Source organism: Chironomus tepperi, unplaced genomic scaffold (genome assembly GCF_022539635.2).
Source record: "Chironomus tepperi strain 1889 unplaced genomic scaffold, CSIRO-AGI_Ctep_v1 contig_364, whole genome shotgun sequence".
NCBI classification, from domain to species: Eukaryota; Metazoa; Arthropoda; class Insecta; order Diptera; family Chironomidae; genus Chironomus; species Chironomus tepperi.
This window is the reverse complement of record NW_027226486.1, coordinates 1,955,473-1,975,478: the sequence shown is the minus strand read 5'-3', so window position 1 is coordinate 1,975,478 and position 20,006 is coordinate 1,955,473. Positions and strand designations below refer to the sequence as shown.

At 32.4% G+C, this 20,006-nt stretch overlaps 2 protein-coding genes across 2 annotated transcripts in view; both read right to left on the bottom strand.

The window, feature by feature from the left end:
• Positions 1–2,828: 2,828 nt before the first annotated feature.
• Positions 2,829–12,157, bottom strand: LOC139095455 (uncharacterized). Its single transcript, XM_070646807.1, has 8 exons — positions 12,029–12,157; positions 11,354–11,936; positions 9,746–10,726; positions 8,347–9,447; positions 6,719–7,816; positions 5,404–6,199; positions 4,068–5,313; positions 2,829–3,499 (listed from the first exon to the last, which is right to left on the bottom strand). The coding sequence occupies exons 1-8, from the start codon at positions 12,115–12,117 to the stop codon at positions 3,136–3,138; spliced, it is 6,258 nt and encodes a 2,085-aa protein (XP_070502908.1). The 5' UTR covers positions 12,118–12,157; the 3' UTR covers positions 2,829–3,135.
• A 6,240-nt stretch (positions 12,158–18,397) lies between these two features.
• Positions 18,398–20,006, bottom strand: part of LOC139095302 (leucine-rich repeat-containing protein let-4) — a 57,807-nt gene continuing 56,198 nt past the window's right edge. Inside the window, exon 9 of the mRNA XM_070646624.1 lies at positions 18,398–19,250. Coding sequence (XP_070502725.1) covers positions 18,973–19,250 — 278 coding nt within the window. The 3' untranslated portion in view covers positions 18,398–18,972. The remainder of the gene's footprint in view (positions 19,251–20,006) is intronic.

Sequence of the window (20,006 nt, the reverse complement as noted above, 5' to 3'; positions counted from 1 at the left end):
GTGCTTGGGACGACAAAATCTTTTACGATGGCATTATACTTCTGTCGAACTAGACATTCCCGGCCGTAGTGGGTCTAAAATGATGCCGGATTTTAATCGAATTCTGAAATCTGGCATCAAGTCAGACATACGTTGGTTGAGACCGATTTTTGATCGATTAACCAATTTGAGCTGTTTGGCACAACTAGTCAAGTAAAAGCATTCTTTTGTGACTTCATTTAATCTCAGACTATAAATGTCTCTAAATAATTTTTAGACTTGTAGGAGTTATGCTTTCTCGAAATCACGAGAATTCTAGGAAAATTCCTATCTCGATCCCTTTCTTTAGCAAGAAAGCATAGTTTAAGGCAGCAGGCCACTACTTGAACTTATTTTTTTTAAAACGTTATTTTTTTTATTTCTTTATTTCATGAATTATAATTCTAATTTTAGGAGACCAAGCCACAGGTTCACTACTTGAATGCTCTACTCACTAATCCACAACGGTCTCGATCTGAGTTTGAAAATGTTTCAAATTTCTAGTAAAGATTCGAAATTGCTCGTCAAAGCCGTTGTTTTAAAGACAAAATGCCAAATTTAAACAACTTGATGGTTTTTGGGTTCATTTTAGAGGCTAGCCTTCCACTCGAGGATGTCTCAGCTATGTAGACTAAAGAGTAAAAATTAAGCCAAATTTATCATAATTTCCTGAAATAACCATCAGCAGCAGGAAGCTGTTGAAAGAGACAGTATTACTAGTGGTAGTAGGAATTGGGAAGCAGTAGACAATTTCAGGTCACATTTTAGGATGCTTATGAATCAAAATTGATCTAAAAGGCTAGTTAAGTAAGTAAGTAAGGAGATAACTAAATAAGCAACTAAGTTACCTCCAACAGCAGTCAAAATGCATCGCTATCTCAACCTTATCACACCACATAACCAGCTAACGAATTAGTATAACTAGAAACGATGAAAAAAAAATTGTAAAATAAATAAAAAATTTTTATAAGCAGCAATAAAGAAGCGCAAATGTAATGGATTATTTCATGGTTTGTACAATATCTCAATAAAACACACGAACGAAGGTATAGGTAAGATTAAACAATACAGTAAAATAGAGTGTGGAAGCATCATACATTTTATGAATTAATGCAAACAATCTGTAATGAAAATGTAAAGCATTTGTGGGATAAGAAAAATGAGAAAATTGCAATAGTGAAATTATACATATTTTTAATTGTGGCACTAAATGAAATTGTGAAGCATGCAGTTGGAAATGAGATGAAATATAAACTATAACAGGTGTGAATTTCCATGTTAAACTTCTCGTCGTCATGTCTATTTGCTTTCATTTTTAGTCACAAATAAAGAAATTTCTTTATGCAAATTTTGAGGCTATAAATGATACAAATTTTTGGCACTCATCGCTGGCTGAGAACAATGAACAGAAAAAAAATTTCACCGTAAAAATCTGTTCCGCTTGAGAAATTTTCATGTGTTGATCTTGTAAATAGCAGCGATTCCTTGTTTTGATACTCGCAATTCTACAGCGTAGTTTTCGGTACTCAAACTTGCGGAAAAAAATTATTATGACAGCTGTAGGTCCCCGTGAATTACGTGAAGATTGAGATGTTTTGATAGAAATTGACTTGAAAATGTTTTCTTTTTTTGATGCTCTGTTTCTATGGATTTGCTTACTGTAGATTCTCAAATTTCACATGAAGTATGAGATTTTTTAAAAATAAAGGGTTTCACTTTTGGGGGGCCATTCACTTATTAGGTTACACAAAATAATGAATTTGTAGATCTCAACACATGCCCCTCTCCTTGTTATGATGATGATAAGTTCCTATTGATCCACTGTGAATCAATGAGCCTTAGTAAAGCGGTTGAAGAGATTTCTGTTTCAGGTCAGAACGGCTACTTCGAGCACTAGCTCGACTCTGATATCATATGCAGTCGAGTCGACTCAAATCGGTTCTTTCATATTTACAAAATCAGAATCGATTCTGAGCTCTGGATTGAGCATTTTACAAAATCGTGGACCTCCTTCCCTCTAGTGAACGTAATATGTAAACGATTCCTTTCAAGCATTTATAATTAGAGACTGCAACTATATGAATAATGTATGCATGAAGTGAAATAGCTATATGGTATGCTACATTGTAAGATCATCATTTTCATTAAGAAAATTATGAGTTCAATTCCTATATATTCTTCAACTGTATTTGATAATAATGATCATATGGCATTAAATCTCTGTTATCCCGCTTCACCATTGCTTTTCTTCCCTAACTTACCTAATAACCTGATAGACCAACTTACTTACTGGAACCATGCTCCAACTTGGAGTCTAGGTTGCTACAAAAGGCCTTCCATCTGACTCTAAAGCTGTCCGAATTTAAAAAGTTAGTACAAATTATGAGTTTTGGTCTAGCCTGAGTTTGTCTAGCCTGATCAACATATATGTAAATATTCAATCCACAGCTGCATTTTGCTTAGAACTAAGCAACAGGAAATTGGCAAATTTGATCATTTTCTTCAAAAAATTGACTGGAAATTGGCCCCAAGTAAACTGCCGTCTCCGTTCCATAGTAGTTACATTTCAATGTCAACCGATCATTTAGGTATCTGTGATGACGTCACTCTGTACCTCATTAATTAACGACCCCCTGAAAACCAATCAATAATTGTTTTGTCATAATAATCAACCAACATCGAATTTAATATTTATATCAATAAATTAAACAGCTTTCAAAACATTTTTCATAATTTTTGTTTTATTGAGATAATTAAAGTAAATTTACAGAATATAGCCACAAAAAAACAAAAAATAAATCTACATTGAGAGTGAGAAAATATGCCAAAAACACCATTCAGCCATAATTCAAGTCAACAATCAGTGCAATTAATAAATCGTATTTTAATATTTATTTCATGCTCAGTGCAATTCATTAATAATAGATAATTATTCAAAAAAAATATAATTTATGATTTCAAATATTTTTCGATGTAAAATCCCTCATTGATATTCAATCATTCGTTTTATTGCTTCAAACTACCTTTACAAACCGTTCGTCTCATTAAATATTGTGCAGCATTTAATAATTTATGAATATTTATTATGTGTAGGTTATTTATAGATATCCTCAATTTTTAAATTATTACATTATAATGATTTTCTTGTTCAATTTCAATCGGACGTGGATGTCGTCTATATGTTGAATTATGTGCTCTTGACATTGTACGTCCAAGTTCAACTGTGGATGCGCTAGAATGCTGTGTCGATGATGAGTTCGATACAATTGAACGTCTTGGTAGTGGTGGTGGTATATCCGATACTGGCTGATATGGTGGATAAGGAGCAGTTGGTGGACAATGTGGATAGCTCATGTGATGCTTATAGCATGCAGGTTCAAAGTCATCGCGTTGATAAACTTGAGAGAAGCGTGGTGGTAGACGGGATACTGAGACGTAGCTTTTGAGGCTTGTGTCGGATGAGCTTCGAGGGAATGGTGGTCTGTGGATGGAATGATATGTCAATAAGTAGGCATTGGAAGATATTATTCTTTGGCACGAGCTTGACCTCCAGAGCTCAAAGTCAATTTGAAGTTAAAATTGTCAAATTATTGTCAAGAATAAAAAGTCAAGTTGACATTTTGTAGACAAGTCGACATTTTGTTCTCAAGTTGCCTTTATAGTCAAGTCAAATTGCCTTTAAAGTGAAGTCAAGTTGCCATTATAGTCAAGTCAAGTTGCCTTTTTGTAATCTCATCAAGTTGACATTTTGTAGTCAACTCAAGTTGAAATTTTGTAGTCAAATCAAGTTGACATTTTTGTAATCTCATCAAGTTGACATTTTGTAATCAAGTCAAGTTGGCATTCTGTAGTCAAATCAAGTTGACATTCTGTAGTCAAATCAAGTTGACATTTTGAAGTCAAGTCAAGATGACATTTTGTAGTCAAGTCAAGTTGACTTCTGTAGTCAAGTCAAGTTGGCTTCTGTAGTCAAGTCAAGTTGACAATTTTAAGTCAAGTCAAGTTGACTTTTCTTAATAAAATTCCAATATTTTTCCAACGTAACTTACCTATGATCAAACGACTGCCTTGGCAATGGCGTCAAATAAGTCGGTGGCTCATTATGGATCGGTGTAACTGACTCTTTACGGCATGAGCTACTGACCGATTGACTGCTTGATGATTGAGTGCTGCTTCTAGGTAGAATCATAACCTCTTTTGCACGATTATTAACTAAAACCACACGCTTACTGCCTTTTATCAATGTTGGAATTTGTCTTATCAAGCAATAGGTCAGGATTATGCCAATAATTAATGCTGTTATGATAATCAACGATAATGACGTCAAGATAACTGATTTTTGGTCTTCATAAAGCCATGGTTTTCCAACGACAATCTGATATGATCTGCATTGGAATGGCGAAAAACCTTGATATGGATAAAATGATACATTGATGACTATACAGAAGTTATAAATGACATTTGGTGCTATATTCTTCACAAAAATATGCCTATTGGATACAGATTGACATCTGATTGTGTAACGTTCATCCTGTTCCTTATCATTTTCAAATGGATCATCATTTGATGGATAATACAGCATAATTGTATTCAATGGAAAGTCACTGACTTCTACAACTACTTCATCAGTTGTTCCTTCTTTTGTGCTGATCTTTTTAATTTCATAACTTGGTCTTTCCACTGGAAATAGCGCATTTAAAGGCATGTTTCTCCAATTATCAAAATCAAATAAAAAGGGAGCATGTGTTGTGGTGACTAGATAACTATCTGGATCTAAACAAGTGATGTAGTAGGCTGTAGATAAGCCACGCGGAGATGTTGTTGTAGAACCTGTATATTCAGGGTTAGGATCAGTTCTTGAAGTTGTTGAGGTTATTGAAGTCGATGTAGTAGATTCTTCGGATGTTATTGGTTCTTCGGATGTTGTTGGTTCCTCGGTCGTCGTTGTTGTAGGTGTTGTTGTAGTTGTAGTGGGAGTTGTTGATGTTGTGGTAGGCGTTGTTTCTTCTGTTGTTGTTGTTGTTGTGGTTGTTGATGTTGTCGTCGGCGTTGTTTCTTCTGTTGTTGTTGTGGTTGAAGTTGTTGTAGGAGTGGTTGTAGTTGTAGAGGTTGTTGTAGGCGTCGTTGTAGTTGTGGAAGTTGTCGTAGGAGTTGTTGTAGTTGTTGAGGTTGTAGTAGGTGTGGTTGTGGTTGTTGTAGGAGTTGTTGTAGTTGTTGAAGTTGTCGTAGGAGTTGTAGTTGTAGTTGTTGAGGTAGTTGTAGGCGTTGTCGTTGTTTCTTCTGTTGTTGTTGGTTCTATTAAAAATCAATAAATGCTTAGTTAGTCTACGTAACATATACTTTGGACACAAACTTATTATTCAAAAGGAATAAGAATAATCATACCTTGTGTGGGTATATAGCATATATCTTCTAGCTCATAAATACTTTTCCCAGACAGACTATCGGGATTTTTACATGTGGCATTTACTCCATCGGCAGCAAAATCTAATAAGAACTCCATATCGCATGTGCAGTTCCACGGGTTACCGGATACAAAAACTTTGAAATTCTCATCATTCAGGAGATCCCCAAAGTGGCTGCTTTGTATAGTCGTGATTTTATTACCAGCCAAGTCAAGTAGCTTCAATTTTTTGAATCTTGAAAAGGCATTGTCATTCAACTTTGATATTTCAGAGTTCCTCAAATACAGCTCTTCAAGTGTTTCATGAGTTCCAGCAAAATACGACACATTAACGCTTTTTAAGTCATTTCCATCAAGATGTAAAATTTTCAGTTTTTCAAATTGTGCCTGCTCAAAAATTTCACATGGATTGAAGGCTTCCTCAATATTTGTCAGCCAAATTTCCTCAATTGTAGTCCTCATTGGCGCCAAAACATTTGATGTGGATATCCAGCGAATTTTAAGTGATTCATCAATCTTAAAGTATTTAATGGACTTGAGACCAGTAAAGGTATTGGACTCAAAATATAATTGCTTATTATTTCTAGCCATTATCAAGCTTTCCATTTCCTCAAAGACACTTGAATCAAAAGCATAATTTTGCACTTGTTCAATTGGTGATCCATCTATTACCAATTTCTGAATCTTATAGTTCAAGTTTGATAGGAACTGTTTACTGATGCTTGAGCCATTTGGCATGTGTGAATGTAAATTCACTTCTATTTTGTCACAGTTGAGCTGGAATTGTTAAGCAAAATTTGTCGGGATTTAGAATTGAACTAGGTCTTTGGTGGGCAACCTGTGTGTCGCAGCACAACTTGGTTTTAAGCCTTGACCGCAACCTGGTATGCCGCAACAGGTTGCCCACCATTAAAATAGATTGTCGAAGCATCAGGGGCATGCTCAGGTGGGTAGTAGTTGGAAGTTCCATTGCATAGACATTAATAGAGTTGGAAAACTCATAATGACTATATTAACCTACTTAATGCCTCCAAGCAGCACATTTCAGCAACTCGTACTTTTTGCTCGAATTTTCGAAATCAGTCGCCAATGTGCCGTCTGGGAAACTTCGTGTCTAGCCATTAATATGGCGACAGAGCAATAGCCGTACATTATGCTGTTCAGAATGATGAACCAGACCAGCACAATGTAACGAACCGCACTTTTCGTAGTTAAAATGGCTCCTTACTAGCCGTCAAAGTGATCTTAGGGCAACTCTTCGTCTAAATTGTGCAGTTCCGAGACTATTCAACTTACCTTCTTAGGATAATTTAAAACCAACGGTAAATGATCATCAGTATCAGCACAAACTATAGTACAGCCATCAATTTTACACCACAAGTCCTTGATTTCTTTATCGACAAGCTGGTCAGGTCCTGTACATTTCTCAATTATGACAATTGCTGTTGTAAATTCCAAAAAATGCTTTAAATAAATGATGTATGGATTGCAGATCCATGGATTATTTGACAAATCAACAAATTTTAAGCTATCAGATTCCAGTTGAGTTTTGAATAAGTTTTTGGGGATGAAATTAAGGAAGTTATTTTGTAGATGAAGAGACTCTAAATTTTCCAGATCATCAAAAGTTCCTGATTTGAGGGAAGTAAGTGAATTGTTGCTCAAATCTAAAATTTTAAGCTGTTTACATCCGTAAAATGTGTCATTTCCAAGCATTTCCAATTTTGTATTAGCAAAATTGACAACTTCCAATTTTTTATCTTCAGCACTTCCAAAGAACCGACCGTCAATTGAGTTCAAATCAGATCCTTCAAAGTCAACAACCTTTAAGTTCTCAAACAGCGAAAATGCATCAGGATTAAAGGATAGCTGCTTTGTGTTACTTAAGTATATCTCTTCCAGTGTTCCATGAGCACCTCTAAATGATGTTGTATTTATTGTAGATATGAAGTTATTGCTTATCAATCGAATAGTTTTAAGATTCATGAAATTAGGCTTACTAAACAGCTGATCGACATAAAGCTTATCAATAATTCCAACAATTTCAATCTTCCTGACTGTATTTTGTATTGTTGAGAATATACTGTAAGATGTAAATGTCAATAAATCCTTTAAATTTTCAAATATGACAGTTTCAATTGAATTCAATCCAGTTAATCCATATTGATTGATGATGCATACAAATCTTGTGAATTGACTGATTTTTAGTTCCCGAAGCTTTTCAAATACTGGCAACTTGAGTGCATAATCTTGTATTGATTCTATATCAGTTCTTTCAAAATGCATTTTATCGACGTTGAATCTGAGACTTGATAAGGAACTGGATGTGTTTGTTATTATTCGATTGATGAAGCTGTGGGAAATCAGGTGGAAGAAAGGTGCTTCGCAATTTGGCTGGAATTAAAGAGAAGTTGATGAGTATAGCAAGTAAAGCAAGTAAAGCAAGTAAAGCAAGTAAAGCAAGTAAAGCAAGTAAAGCAAGTAAAGCAAGTAAAGCAAGTAAAGCAAGTAAAGCAAGTAAAGCAAGTAAAGCAAGTAAAGCAAGTAAAGCAAGTAAAGCAAGTAAAGCAAGTAAAGCAAGTAAAGCAAGTAAAGCAAGTAAAGCAAGTAAAGCAAGTAAAGCAAGTAAAGCAAGTAAAGCAAGTAAAGGCAAGTAAAGGCAAGTAAAGGCAAGTAAAGACAAGTAAAGGCAATTAAAGGCAAGTAAAGGCAAGTAAAGGAAAGTAAAGGCAAGTAAAGGCAAGTAAAGGCAAGTAAAGGCAAGTAAAGGCAAGTAAAGGCAAGTAAAGGCAAGTAAAGGCAAGTAAAGGCAAGTAAAGCAAGTAAAGCAAGTAAAGCAAGTAAAGCAAGTAAAGCAAGTAAAGCAAGTAAAGTAAGTAAAGCAAGTAAAGCAAGTAAGCCTTCAAACTTGATTAGTGACTTACCATGTCATAAATTTGCAGGGCCACTGGCAATGTAGTGTCATCAGTATTTTCACAAGTCAGTGTGCATCCCTCTTGTCTGCACCATAAATCCTTGATATTCTTTCCGAAAAGATTAGGATTTGGATTTGTGCAGCCGTTAATTAATGTTTCTGCATCTGTTTCAATCAGGAACTGCTTCAAATGGATGATCTCAACATCGCAGTTCCATGGATTGTCCGATAAGTTCACTAGTGCCAAATTCCCGAATTCTAGCTGAGTCTTGAACAAATTTTCAGGAATGTTTGTCAGCAAATTGTCTTGCAAGTACAGGAACTCCAAACTCTCCAGGTCATCAAATATTCCAGCATTCAAATTTGCAATTGAATTTTGACTCAAAGTTAATTTTTTCAGCTGTTTACAGCCTTTAAATGTGTCAATGTCCAAAAGCTTCAAATTTAGGTTTGACAGATTCACTGACACCAATTTCTTGTCAGGATCACTTCCAAAAAATTGACCATCTAGCACTTCTATGTCATTTCCTGACAAGTTAATTGTCCTTAAATTCTTGAATCCAGCAAATGCATCTGCTGTGATGTTAGTGACTACAGAATCGACCATAAACATCTCTTCTAGATTTTCATGAATGCCTGCAAAAGTTGTGGATGTAAATTCGATGAATTCAAATTTGTTGCCTGTGAGATGCAAAATTTTCAAATTCTTCAGTTCCGTATGTTCAAACAGCAGTCTTGGATTGAATGGTTCTTCTATGTAGCTGATGGATATCTCCTTAAGTGTATTCTTAATTGGTTCCAAAAAACTGTAGTCTGAAGTCAAAGACAATCCTGCAGAATTTTCAATTTTCAGAATCTCGATTGACTTCAAACCCAGCAATCCATCCTCATAAATGACTAAATCAGTCTCATTATTATGGTCAATGATTAGTTCCTTCAGATTCTCGAATATTGACGAAGCGAATGTTCCATTTTTGATAGTTTTGATGTTTGAATGCTCGATGATAAGTTTGCTTATGCTGAAATCTAGCTGTGATAGCCATTGATCAGGCAGTGTTTCGTCACTAAAGTCATGATACTTAAGGTGTAGCTCAACTGAAGGGCATGTTGACTAAGGGAAGAGATAAGAAATTACAGAATTAGAGTTATTCAGTTATCCAACCTCAGAAGCTTAACCTCAGTTACCCAGTTGTTCAATTACCAAACTTTTGAGGCGGCCAAGACCCCGGCGGCATGGGATGGATTTTGAATTGAGTCTTAAAATTCTAGCAAATAGAAGAAATGTGTCTATAAAGAGGGAGCGGGTTGATCCCTTACAGCCAGGACAAGCAGTTGGCAATCCTCAACATATCCATATGCAATCCTCATAACCCGATACCCAGCCCAACACCTTTACAATATCAACTCACCATATCAAGATCCTCCAACTCCGCCAACAATTCCATCCTAGCGGTAAACTCACAATTTATTGTACATGAGTCAGCTTTGCACCAAAGGTCATAGATTGGTATACCAGCCATAGTATCAGGTCCATCACAGCTATTAATTGTAACTTCAGCTGTTGTGTGCAGTAAGAACTTCTTAAGATAGAAAATGTTAGAGTCGCAGTACCAAGGATTTCCTGAAAGGTCAACAACTGCCAATTTCTCAAAGTTCTGTTGTGTGTTGAATAGCTTGTCGGGGATGGACTTTAACTTATTATTTTGCAGGAACAAACTCTCCAAATTTTCAAGATCATCAAAAAGTCCTAATGGCAGTTCCATTATCTGATTATTCTCAAGATGAAGATCCTTAAGTTGTGTAAATCCAGCAAATGTGTCATTTGTTAAATCGGTAATATTGGAATATCCAAAATTGAGGATTTTCATTGAGCCTTTACTTGCCTCGAATGTTTCCCTTGACAAGCTGATGTTTGAGAAATGAATGTGCTGGAAGTTCAGGCTTTCCAAATTTTGTAATTTTGAATCTGATAATAATTTAGACAAAGTTGGCCAGAAGTAGTTTGAAGGATTTGACAGCATTGAAATTTCCAAGTTTTTAAGTGTTGTGCTTAATATTAAGAATACGTCCGGATAGAAAGTAATTTGTTGAAAATTTGAAAAAGTCAGTGATTTTAAATTTGTTGCACCAATAAAAACACTCGATATATCAGGAATTAGATTTAAAGATGATGATCCACTACCGGATATCCACAAAGTCTCCATTGTTGAGAACTGCGCTAATTCAAATGGAGTCTGGGTGATTTGTGTAAGCGACTGAGAGTTTTCAATCCTCAATTCTAAAATGTTCGTTCCAATGTCGTCTAGCCATGAACTTTTCAGGACAGAGTCAGAAAATCTTATTTTAACTAGTTTGAGTCTGATGTCTTCAAATGGACAGTCTGGGTATTCCTGAGAAATAAATTAAAAATGTGATTAATTAGATCTGATTGACGTATTTTTAATAAGGTTCCTTAAAGTCTCGGTCTTCACAAATTTTCGACAACGAGACCGAGACCGAGACCGAGACCGAGACCGAGACCGAGACCGAGACCGAGACCGAGACCGAGACCGAAACCGAGGACCCGAGACCGAGAACCGAGGACCCGAGACTGAGAACCGAGAACCGAGAACCCGGGACCGAGATCGAGATCAATACTATTCGGGAAGATTCGGTCTCAGTCTCGATCTCAGAATCGGAAATCCTTAATTTTTAGGATTTTTGATAGCACAAAACTATCAAAAATCCAGACTCATAAAAGTGTGACTCCGACTTAGTACCGGATTTGGTTTAGATCCGACACCAACTCAAAGTCACACTAGTCTCGTGCAGACTTTTGAATCAGTTAATCCAACGTTCGAAAAACAGCTATCCAATGCATTTAGCGTCGGTCACCATTTCAACCTAGGACCAGCATCATCATGCCATCTCTGGATTAACCGACTTGTCTCATACTACACGAATTACATCATATTATGACATAATTCCAATAAGTTCTTCTAAAGCCCACTTGATATAAGGATTTAACAAGCACTTACCATCGAATCAACTCCATTAATTACTTGAATAAGTGCATTAGATAACTCAGTTGAATTTGTATTTGAGCATGTAATTTCGCAGTGATCACTATCAGTTAAGAGACATGGATTAGAGGTCGGCATTGATGGTGCAAGTGTTGTCGTTGGCTTAGCAGTTGTTGATGGTGCTGAAGTTGTTGTTGTCTGTTCTTTTGATGGTTGAGCTTCTGTTGTTGTAGTTGTTGTTGTTGGTTTCTTGGTTGTTGTGGTTGTAGACGATGTTGTAGGCTGCCTAGTTGTTGTTGTAGGTTGCCGAGTTGTTGTTGATGCAACAGATGTCGAGTCAGACTCTAATGGAGGTCCAGTTAGATCTTCTTCATTACTCTTCCTTTTGATGTTCCTATCATTGTCATCACTCAGCATCTCAGTTGTAGATTCATAAGCCTGATCAGCATTGTAAACATCACTCAAATTTTCCAAAAATCTCTCCACATTTACTGCCTCTGTTGTTGTTTGCTCAAGAGAGTTTTCGTCCGTACCGAAATTCTCATTGTTTACTACGGCTATATCCGAAAAGATTCCATTTCCAATGTTATCACCAGACCTGATATAAAAAAAAAGTTTCAGATAAACGATAATAATCTATGATAAAAAAAAAAACTATTTCCATATGGCTTAATTTCTTTTGTGCCTTACTCGTTTAAAGGTGAACGGTAAAGTGTTATCCAGTTGGCCTTAATAATCGATAGAAATATGGATGTGATGAAGATTCCAGTTATGATCATGATGAAGATTATAGCAAATACTTTATCACATCGAGGACTATTTGTGCAGCTATGATAGGTGCTATAACTTTAAAATGGGGAATGTTAGCTTTAATTTCTAAAATAAATGAGGGTGTCATCCCGAGCAGCACATGTTTGTGGGTAAATCTCATTTTCTTATGGCTAGGCAATCAAATTAGGCAGTATTGTCTAAACTGCGAGCTGTGGCACACTAGGTTGGAAGCCTCGACTTAGGCACCATGATGCGGTTCACAGCACTTCCATATAAGGTACCGCAGCACACAGGTTGGACAGCGCTGCCCTAATTCTTCATCAATATAATTCTAGTTCCATGTCAGTATCCCAATAGCCACCCTATGCTGCTCGGGTAAGTCTGTTAAATTATTTACCATCTGTTCCTTGTCTTCAGTGTCGTCGTTTGATTGACTTGGACTGTTTTAGCTTTCATGCAATGGATTTTAATTTTATTCTACAAAAATATTGTGTCTAGCTTCCTGTAAAGAAGGATTTAAATACCCTTAAATATAAAAAGAGCTGTAATTTTTTTTCAGACACTTACTTCCTCTGTTCTAAAACACTACTGATTATCGAATGGAAGCAAAATCGAAAAGTCGAAATATAATTTATTTATAATTTGTGTTTTTGCTGCTGCTCTTAAGTAAACAAAGGGAAATTATTGGTGAGAGCGATAAAAGTTGATGTTTTATGGCACTTTTATTGGATTAACATTGGCGTTTGTGGATGATAATGCGATAATTACCTTGATAACTTGTAATCATTTAATTCATGTTAATCATTTTGTGTCCATATGATTACTTTCACTCCTGTCCTCGCGACTACCGTGAAAATCAAGGTGAATTATGTGGAAATTTGGTGGGAATTTGGCGAATGATAAGAGTTTGTATGGTGTTTGCGAATTCATCATGCTGTGAATGAACTTAAGGGTATGTTTGGATGATGCAGCATATTTTTCTACAAATTATGCTGCCTTCAACAGGTTTTAATTTAGCAGCACTATACGATCATTGAATGATCGATCTCTAGTGAGAATTGTATCTACTTACTTACAAATATCGGGTCTGTTGCTTAACCACTCGGGTTCAGAGGTCTTATTCTCGCACTTGCAGATACGCCAATTATTGGCTCGATATCACAGATTTGACTATGCTTAGCATTTCATCTAAATACCTTAATAATGCACTTCAGCAGAATGATCTGCATTTTAGGATCAATTTGCGTAGTTTGGTTGTTAAAAAGTCAGATCAGATCAATATATCCTAAACAGCACACAATAATCGCTAAGGCACCGATAGGTCGGTCGAACGGAAAGACGCAAAGATGGCCACTTTAGGAATAATTTCCACCCATTTGTCAGATGAACTCCATTATATCACTTAAACTACGGACAATGCTAAAAATTTGTCAAATTTGCTGAAGTAATGTTCGCTTTTGGATAGTATCGCAGCGACTTGGTGGCATGCCAAAGATAAATCTCGCTTTGCACTGGGCTAACGACGGACTGGTTCTGCATTTTTCTTAAATTCTTGTCCTTTTCTGGCCATGGATTAGTTTATGAATATTTTCTGAATACATTATTTACTCAAGTCATCTAAAAATTCCCGAGCAACATAATGCGGACCAAAATCAGCCGTTAAGAGGCCATCAAGGCAACTTCGTGTCTTATCGTTAATATGGCACCATAGCGATGTCCTAACGAACACGGAGTACTGCTCGTAATTGTATCAACTGAAAAACTTCAAAAATCCACAAAAACTGCTGTAAAAAAGCTCTGCAATAATAAAAAATCATCAAGTGCTGCATATGTTTAAGGAGCATTAATTTAATTTTCCATCTCTCTTTTTTTTCGAATGTTTTTCTTCTTTATTGATCAAAAAATTGAGTTTTTTCACATTTAGAAACATTAAAGAACATTGTTTTTTTTCATATTTTTTTGTCATATTTTTGTGTTTCGCATTCAGCTATAATTCTTGTTGACATCGTCATAATCATAAAATGTACTTTAAAGTCTTTTGAGGATTTACTGAGAAAAATAACAAAAAAAATTGTTGATGAATTTTAAATGATATTTTTTATGGAAACGAAAATAGAAGCCAATTAAGGTAATAAGAGGAGATTGATGAAGGATGAAATTCAGTCATGGAATGAGATAATTGTAAATAAGGTTCTTATGGATGGCACATGATGATGAGTCGAAAATGCTTCTTTGACCTGACCTAGAACTAAAATGATTTTGGACATCATCATTAATGGACATCCATAAGATGTTAGATACCAAAATATATTATGCTATTTATTTGTGTATATTTTGCATGTTTGGAGGCTAAAATTTTATTATGTCTAGCTATTTTTTGTTTAGTTCCGTAGAATGCGATAAATAAATATAGAATTTTTGTCTTTCCTTTGTTCCTATTTTAAGGAGGTTTTTGAAACTTTTTTTTTTTATTTTATTCTGGCTCACAAAAATACAATTTTTATTTTTTAATTCTTTCATGTTCTTGAAATGCACAAAACTTTAATTCATTAAATTGATTTTTTTTTCTTCTTTTCTTAAAAAAAAACTGCTTCACATATAGAGAATAAAGTTTGCTAATGCTTTTAAATGACGTCTCTTAAATGCTTAAATGCTATAAAGTTTTTTTTTTCTTTTTTTAAATCTCATAAACTTTATATTTTCAACTTTTTATTTTGTCAAAAAACTTGGAATTAAATTATGAAAAGGAAAAAGAATTGTTTTTTTTGGTTTAACGGAAATTTGGGATTTGAATTTTTTAGCGTCTTTTGAAATTTGATGTTGCATCTTTTGAAAAACTATTTAGCAAAAACTCAAAATTTACAAATTGTTAAAATTTCAAAATTTTCAAATTGACAAAAACTTCAAAATTTACAAATTTTCAAAAAATTCAACTTTTTGAAATTGTTTGCATCTTTTTCAAAATTTTCTGATTTTTTTAAATTTTCTTGATCTTTTGACATTCATTGATTTTTTGAAAAAAAAAAATCTTGTTTTTGAATGATTTTTTACATATTTTTAAATTTTCCGATTTTTTGAAAATTTTTCTTCAATTTGAAAGATTTTTTAGATTTTTTTAAAAGTTTTTGAATCTTATTGAAATTTTTCTAATTTTTAAAATTTCTCAATTTTTCAAACTTTCAGATTTTTTAAAAATTTTTACTTCTTTTTGAAAGGTTTTGCATTAAAATCAAAATTTTTAGGATCTTTTTGCATCTTTTTAAGATTTTTCTTTTTTTAAATTTCAAAATCTTTTGAAGTTTTCTATTTTCTTAAATTTCATTTTGCATCTTTTAACCAAAAAATTTTAAATCAAAAATTTCCGTTAAATTTTACACTTACATTACTTTAATAATTGTTATATAAAATTGATCAAAACTCTTTTATTTTTTTGTCAAGATTTTATATTATTTTTAAAAAATCAAACTTATCATAAAATGGTCACAATGTGATATGTATCATTTTTGGTTTTAGTTATTTTACTTACAAGCTACGATATGATCATTGATATGTTTTTTGTTCATTAGTTTTTTTTAGATTAGTTAATTAGTTAGATTTCCATCTTGGATTTTTGGAGTAAAATTGATATCATCATTCTTTTATAAAGAAATAAAAGGAATAAAAATTTTTTCTTAATATTTTTTTAATATTTTATAGACTTACTTGTTTTGTAAAGCAATAGCTTTGTTTTATAATATAATAATCATTAGTTAATTAAAATGATATGTATATGTATATATGTATTACATTTCCATTCTCTAATATCTTCTCATCTTACTTACGTCAGGCTCATGACGTGTGACTCTTTAATTTATATATTTTCATTTATATAATTTTCTTTTTTTTAATACATGTAAATTTTTATTCTCTTAATTTTCTTTTCTTTTTTAATAATTCTAAAAGGACTTTAACTTTTCCATCACAATTTTTGCATAAATTTACTTTAATTCTTGTCTTTCTCTAGCTTTCCAAACTTTCTAAATTCTAAACTAATCTTATCTTTACAGTTCTAGAAGATTTAATACTCTTTGATGATAAATTTTGTTCGAAAATGTTCAAAATTCATCTAAAAGATTCAGAGTTGTCTTTAAAGTTCAAAAATGGAATTTGATATTCAAAATTTGGATTAAAAATTCTAAATTGTTTCACGAATTTCAAATTTTAACTTTTGAATTCAGAATTTAAACTTAAAGTTCAAAATTTGAACCTAGAACTTCAAAAATTTTAATTCAACATTAGAATTTGAGTTCAACATTCAAAATTTACAGAATTTAAAATTCAGTAATATTAAACTGAAGCTCAAAACTTGATCTTGAAGTTCAAAATTGTGATTCTGTTTAAAATTTTGAATTGAAAGTTCAAAAATTAAATTGAAAGTTCGAAACTTGATTTCAAGTTTCAAAATTGAATTCCATAATTCAAATTTTGAACCTAAATGTTTGATTTTGAAATTTAAACTCAATTAAGATTCAAAATTCCTAAATTCCTTCAATTTTTGAGTAATAATTGAACATTTTCAACTCATTTCATCATCTAAAAAGCATAATCTCCAGATTCCTAATATAATTTTCATTCCTTACAATTCAAACTTATAAAAGGAGAGAGAAGCATTGAATAAAGACATTTAAAAATTTAGAAAAGTTGCTTTATCATTACTTTTTTGCATCCTTAAACCAATTCTGATGAGTTTTCTTGCCAATAAATCAAAATTGTAGCAAATTCCTTCCAAGAATTTTCTCAAAATTTTCTTCCTTAAAAAGTACTCAAACTAGAAAGAAAGCCACAAATGACTTAAAATTCATTTCATCAACATGAAAATGAAGGAATTTGCCACAAGCAGTTTTTCAACACATATTAATTGGCATAAAAAGGTTTCTCACCAAATATGCGGTTCCTCCTTAACTTTTGTTTTCTTTTCCATTCGGTTACGGGACTTTTATGGTAAATTGCGATATGATGAAAATTCTTTGTTATTTTCTTTTTAAAAACCACATAGAATATTTAACTTTTTTTAAATTGAGAAAGAATTTTTTTAAATTTCGGAATAAATTTTACACTTTTTTTAAGGAAAGTTTAAAGATTCGAAATTTTTTTTTTATTTATTTAAAGAGAATGAAAATTTTCATAAATTTATTTTTTTTTTTTGATATGTATCGTTAAAGATATGTTCAAGTTTACTTCTTGTTAATTCAGCAATCTTATTCCTATATTAGATATGTATCATTAAATCGAGTATGTTTTTAAAAGTTTTTTTTTTTATTTTTTCACTCATCCGATAGAGTTGTCTTATCACTGACACATAAATAAGAGAAGACTATCAGTGAATGTCACTTTTCATTACATCCATTCCAGTTAGATGAAAAGGAAGTTTTGACATTTTTTATTTTTATTTTTTTTTATGACTTTTTTTTTGTGAAAAAGTTAAGCGAAAAATGGGAAAAAGAGTTTGACTTGCTTGTATGGGAACTGCTTTGAAGTATTTTAAAAGAAATTGAAAATAAGATTAAAAATTTGAAAAATTTAAAGAATTTTTTGAGATTTTAAATTCTTTGCTTTTGAATTCTTTTGATCTTAAAATTCTTTAAATTTTATAAATTCTGCTAAATGTTAAAACAATTGAACTTTGCTGAACTTAAAATAGATTTGAATTTTTGAAATTAAATTAAATTTCTTGAATTTGAATTTAAATTCGAGAATTTACATGAAATCTTTCTAATTTGTTTCAAATTTTTTTGGATCAAAATTTGAATTCAAGAATTTAAAAAACTTTGAATTACAAAACTTAAAATTGGTTTCAATTTAAAAATGTGGAAAAAATTATAAAAATTTCTCTTGAATTTTAAAAAAAAGGAAAAAAAACATTTTTATTTTATTGAATTAAAAACTCTCTTTAATCGAGTAAAGTTAAATTATTTTAAATTTTAAAATTTAAAATTTAAACTATTTTGAAAGTATTAAATTTCAAAATTAAATCTGTTGTAGAATTTAAAATTAATTGATTTCAAATGTTTTTTAAATTTAAAAAATCTAAAAATTCTTGCGACAAATTTAAAATAATTTAATAATTTGAAAGATTTTGGTTTTAAATTTTCAAAATTAATTTGAGTTTCAACTTAAACTTTTGCATAAAATTTGAATTTTTTAACTTTTATCGTTTCAAAATTTTAAAATAAATATGCAATTAAAATTCAAAATTGAAACTTTAATTTAATTACGAACTTTTAAGGCTCAACTTAGTCGACTAACCTTAATATTTTTAAAATTCAGAAGTAAATTCAATAAAAATCCAAGAGACCAAAAACAAAACTTTTAATAACGCAAACTTAAAATTACGTAAACTTCAAAAAGAATTAAAACTTCCCCCAGCAAGTCAACAAAACCTCTTAAATTTATCTTTCAAGTTTCTCTTAATTCATAGCACACACGAATTTATTTTACTTAGTTTTTCTTTTGTTTTGTTTCTTCAGCTTAATTTTGCATGGCACAAACAAATAAAAAAGTCGAAAACAATAAAAAAAAATTCAACTACTTGTAAACTTTCCATTTAATTTATATTCTTGTTATGCATTTATTTTTTTGGTGTTTGACTTCCGCCTAATTTTCTTCTTTTAATGTTTCTAAATTATGGAAAAAATCAATAATCGCTCTACGATTTAATTGTTCTTAATTACTTTTAATTATCATTTTTTGGAACTTTATATCATTAAAAAAAGAAAATCAGAGATTGACATGAAGAGACTTGCTTGAAGCATCAAGTAAAATTAAAGACGAGAAATTTTCACGAAGCGACTTTTGGAAATAAAAAAAAATTTAAAACTCGAACTTTATGACAAGCAAGCACATAAAAAACTTAATATTAATATGATCAGAGTAGTACTTGTTGTGACTATACCGCCACTACTGCTCATCGCCGAACGTCCAAGATTCTTACCGATACAATTCATCCGTTCCAATGGCATACTTTGAACGAAATATTCACGATGCTCATTCAACATTGTGCACATTGGACGCTTCTTTTGAGTCATCTCGTCATCACGATTCTTCAACTCCTTCAACAAGTTTGGGAACCACATTAAATCGCATGAGCAAATTAGAGGATTGTCTGTGGATAAATTGACATTATTTATTGTAATTGAATTTAATTAATTAATTGATCTAATTGTCATCTTATGGTATTTTGTGTCTGAATTAAATATTTATGCTGGAAATTAGTTTGCATTTAATTTTGTCTTTGTGACTTGTTGTCATTGGTGATTTACAGATGTAGATGGTAATTGAGATAGTTTGGAAATGTTCAATGAATTAAGGAATTTAATAAGTTATTCATTATTTTCTAGGAGATACTTATAGTACATTTTATAGAGGACTACCTCAGAAAGTAGGTCAGAAAGACATCAATAAGGAGAAACAGATGAGGAAGTATGGTTGGATGGGAAATATACTTTGGAAGAAGAATGCCAGAGAAATTGCCATTGTTGGTATATAATCACAAGTTTTTTACATTATCCTTGATAAGAACTCGCAAAGGAAACGTTGACCAGGTGTTCCAAAAGCTACTTGACACAGAACAGCGGTTAAAGAAGGTCAGCTTATCGTGCGGACTGAGAATTTGTCCAAACCAGGTGACATAGACAGCAACAGAGTCAGATGGACAGCCTTAAGTTCTAACCTAGACTCCACATAGGAATATAGTTACAGTATGCAATTAAGTAGCCTCAAAAAATGACTATATCTAGGCAAAAGCTCACTTGTGGGAAAGTGAGTCTTAAGGTTAACGATGCTTTAGTAAACACGTTGTGTTGTTCAGGGCAGCTTTGAATTATATGCGACACAAAGCTTATCAATATGACGTATCCAG

Bases quoted from the DNA above. Each gene is read 5' to 3' on its own strand.
- LOC139095455 (XM_070646807.1), bottom strand. From the start codon at position 12,117: ATGATCATAACTGGAATCTTCATCACATCCATATTTCTATCGATTATT. The intron at 10,727-11,353 runs GTAAGTGCTTGT...TTTATTTCTCAG, and splicing joins TTAATGGAGTTGATTCGATG to GAATACCCAGACTGTCCATT. The intron at 9,448-9,745 runs GTGAGTTGATAT...CTCTTCCCTTAG, and splicing joins AGTTGGAGGATCTTGATATG to TCAACATGCCCTTCAGTTGA.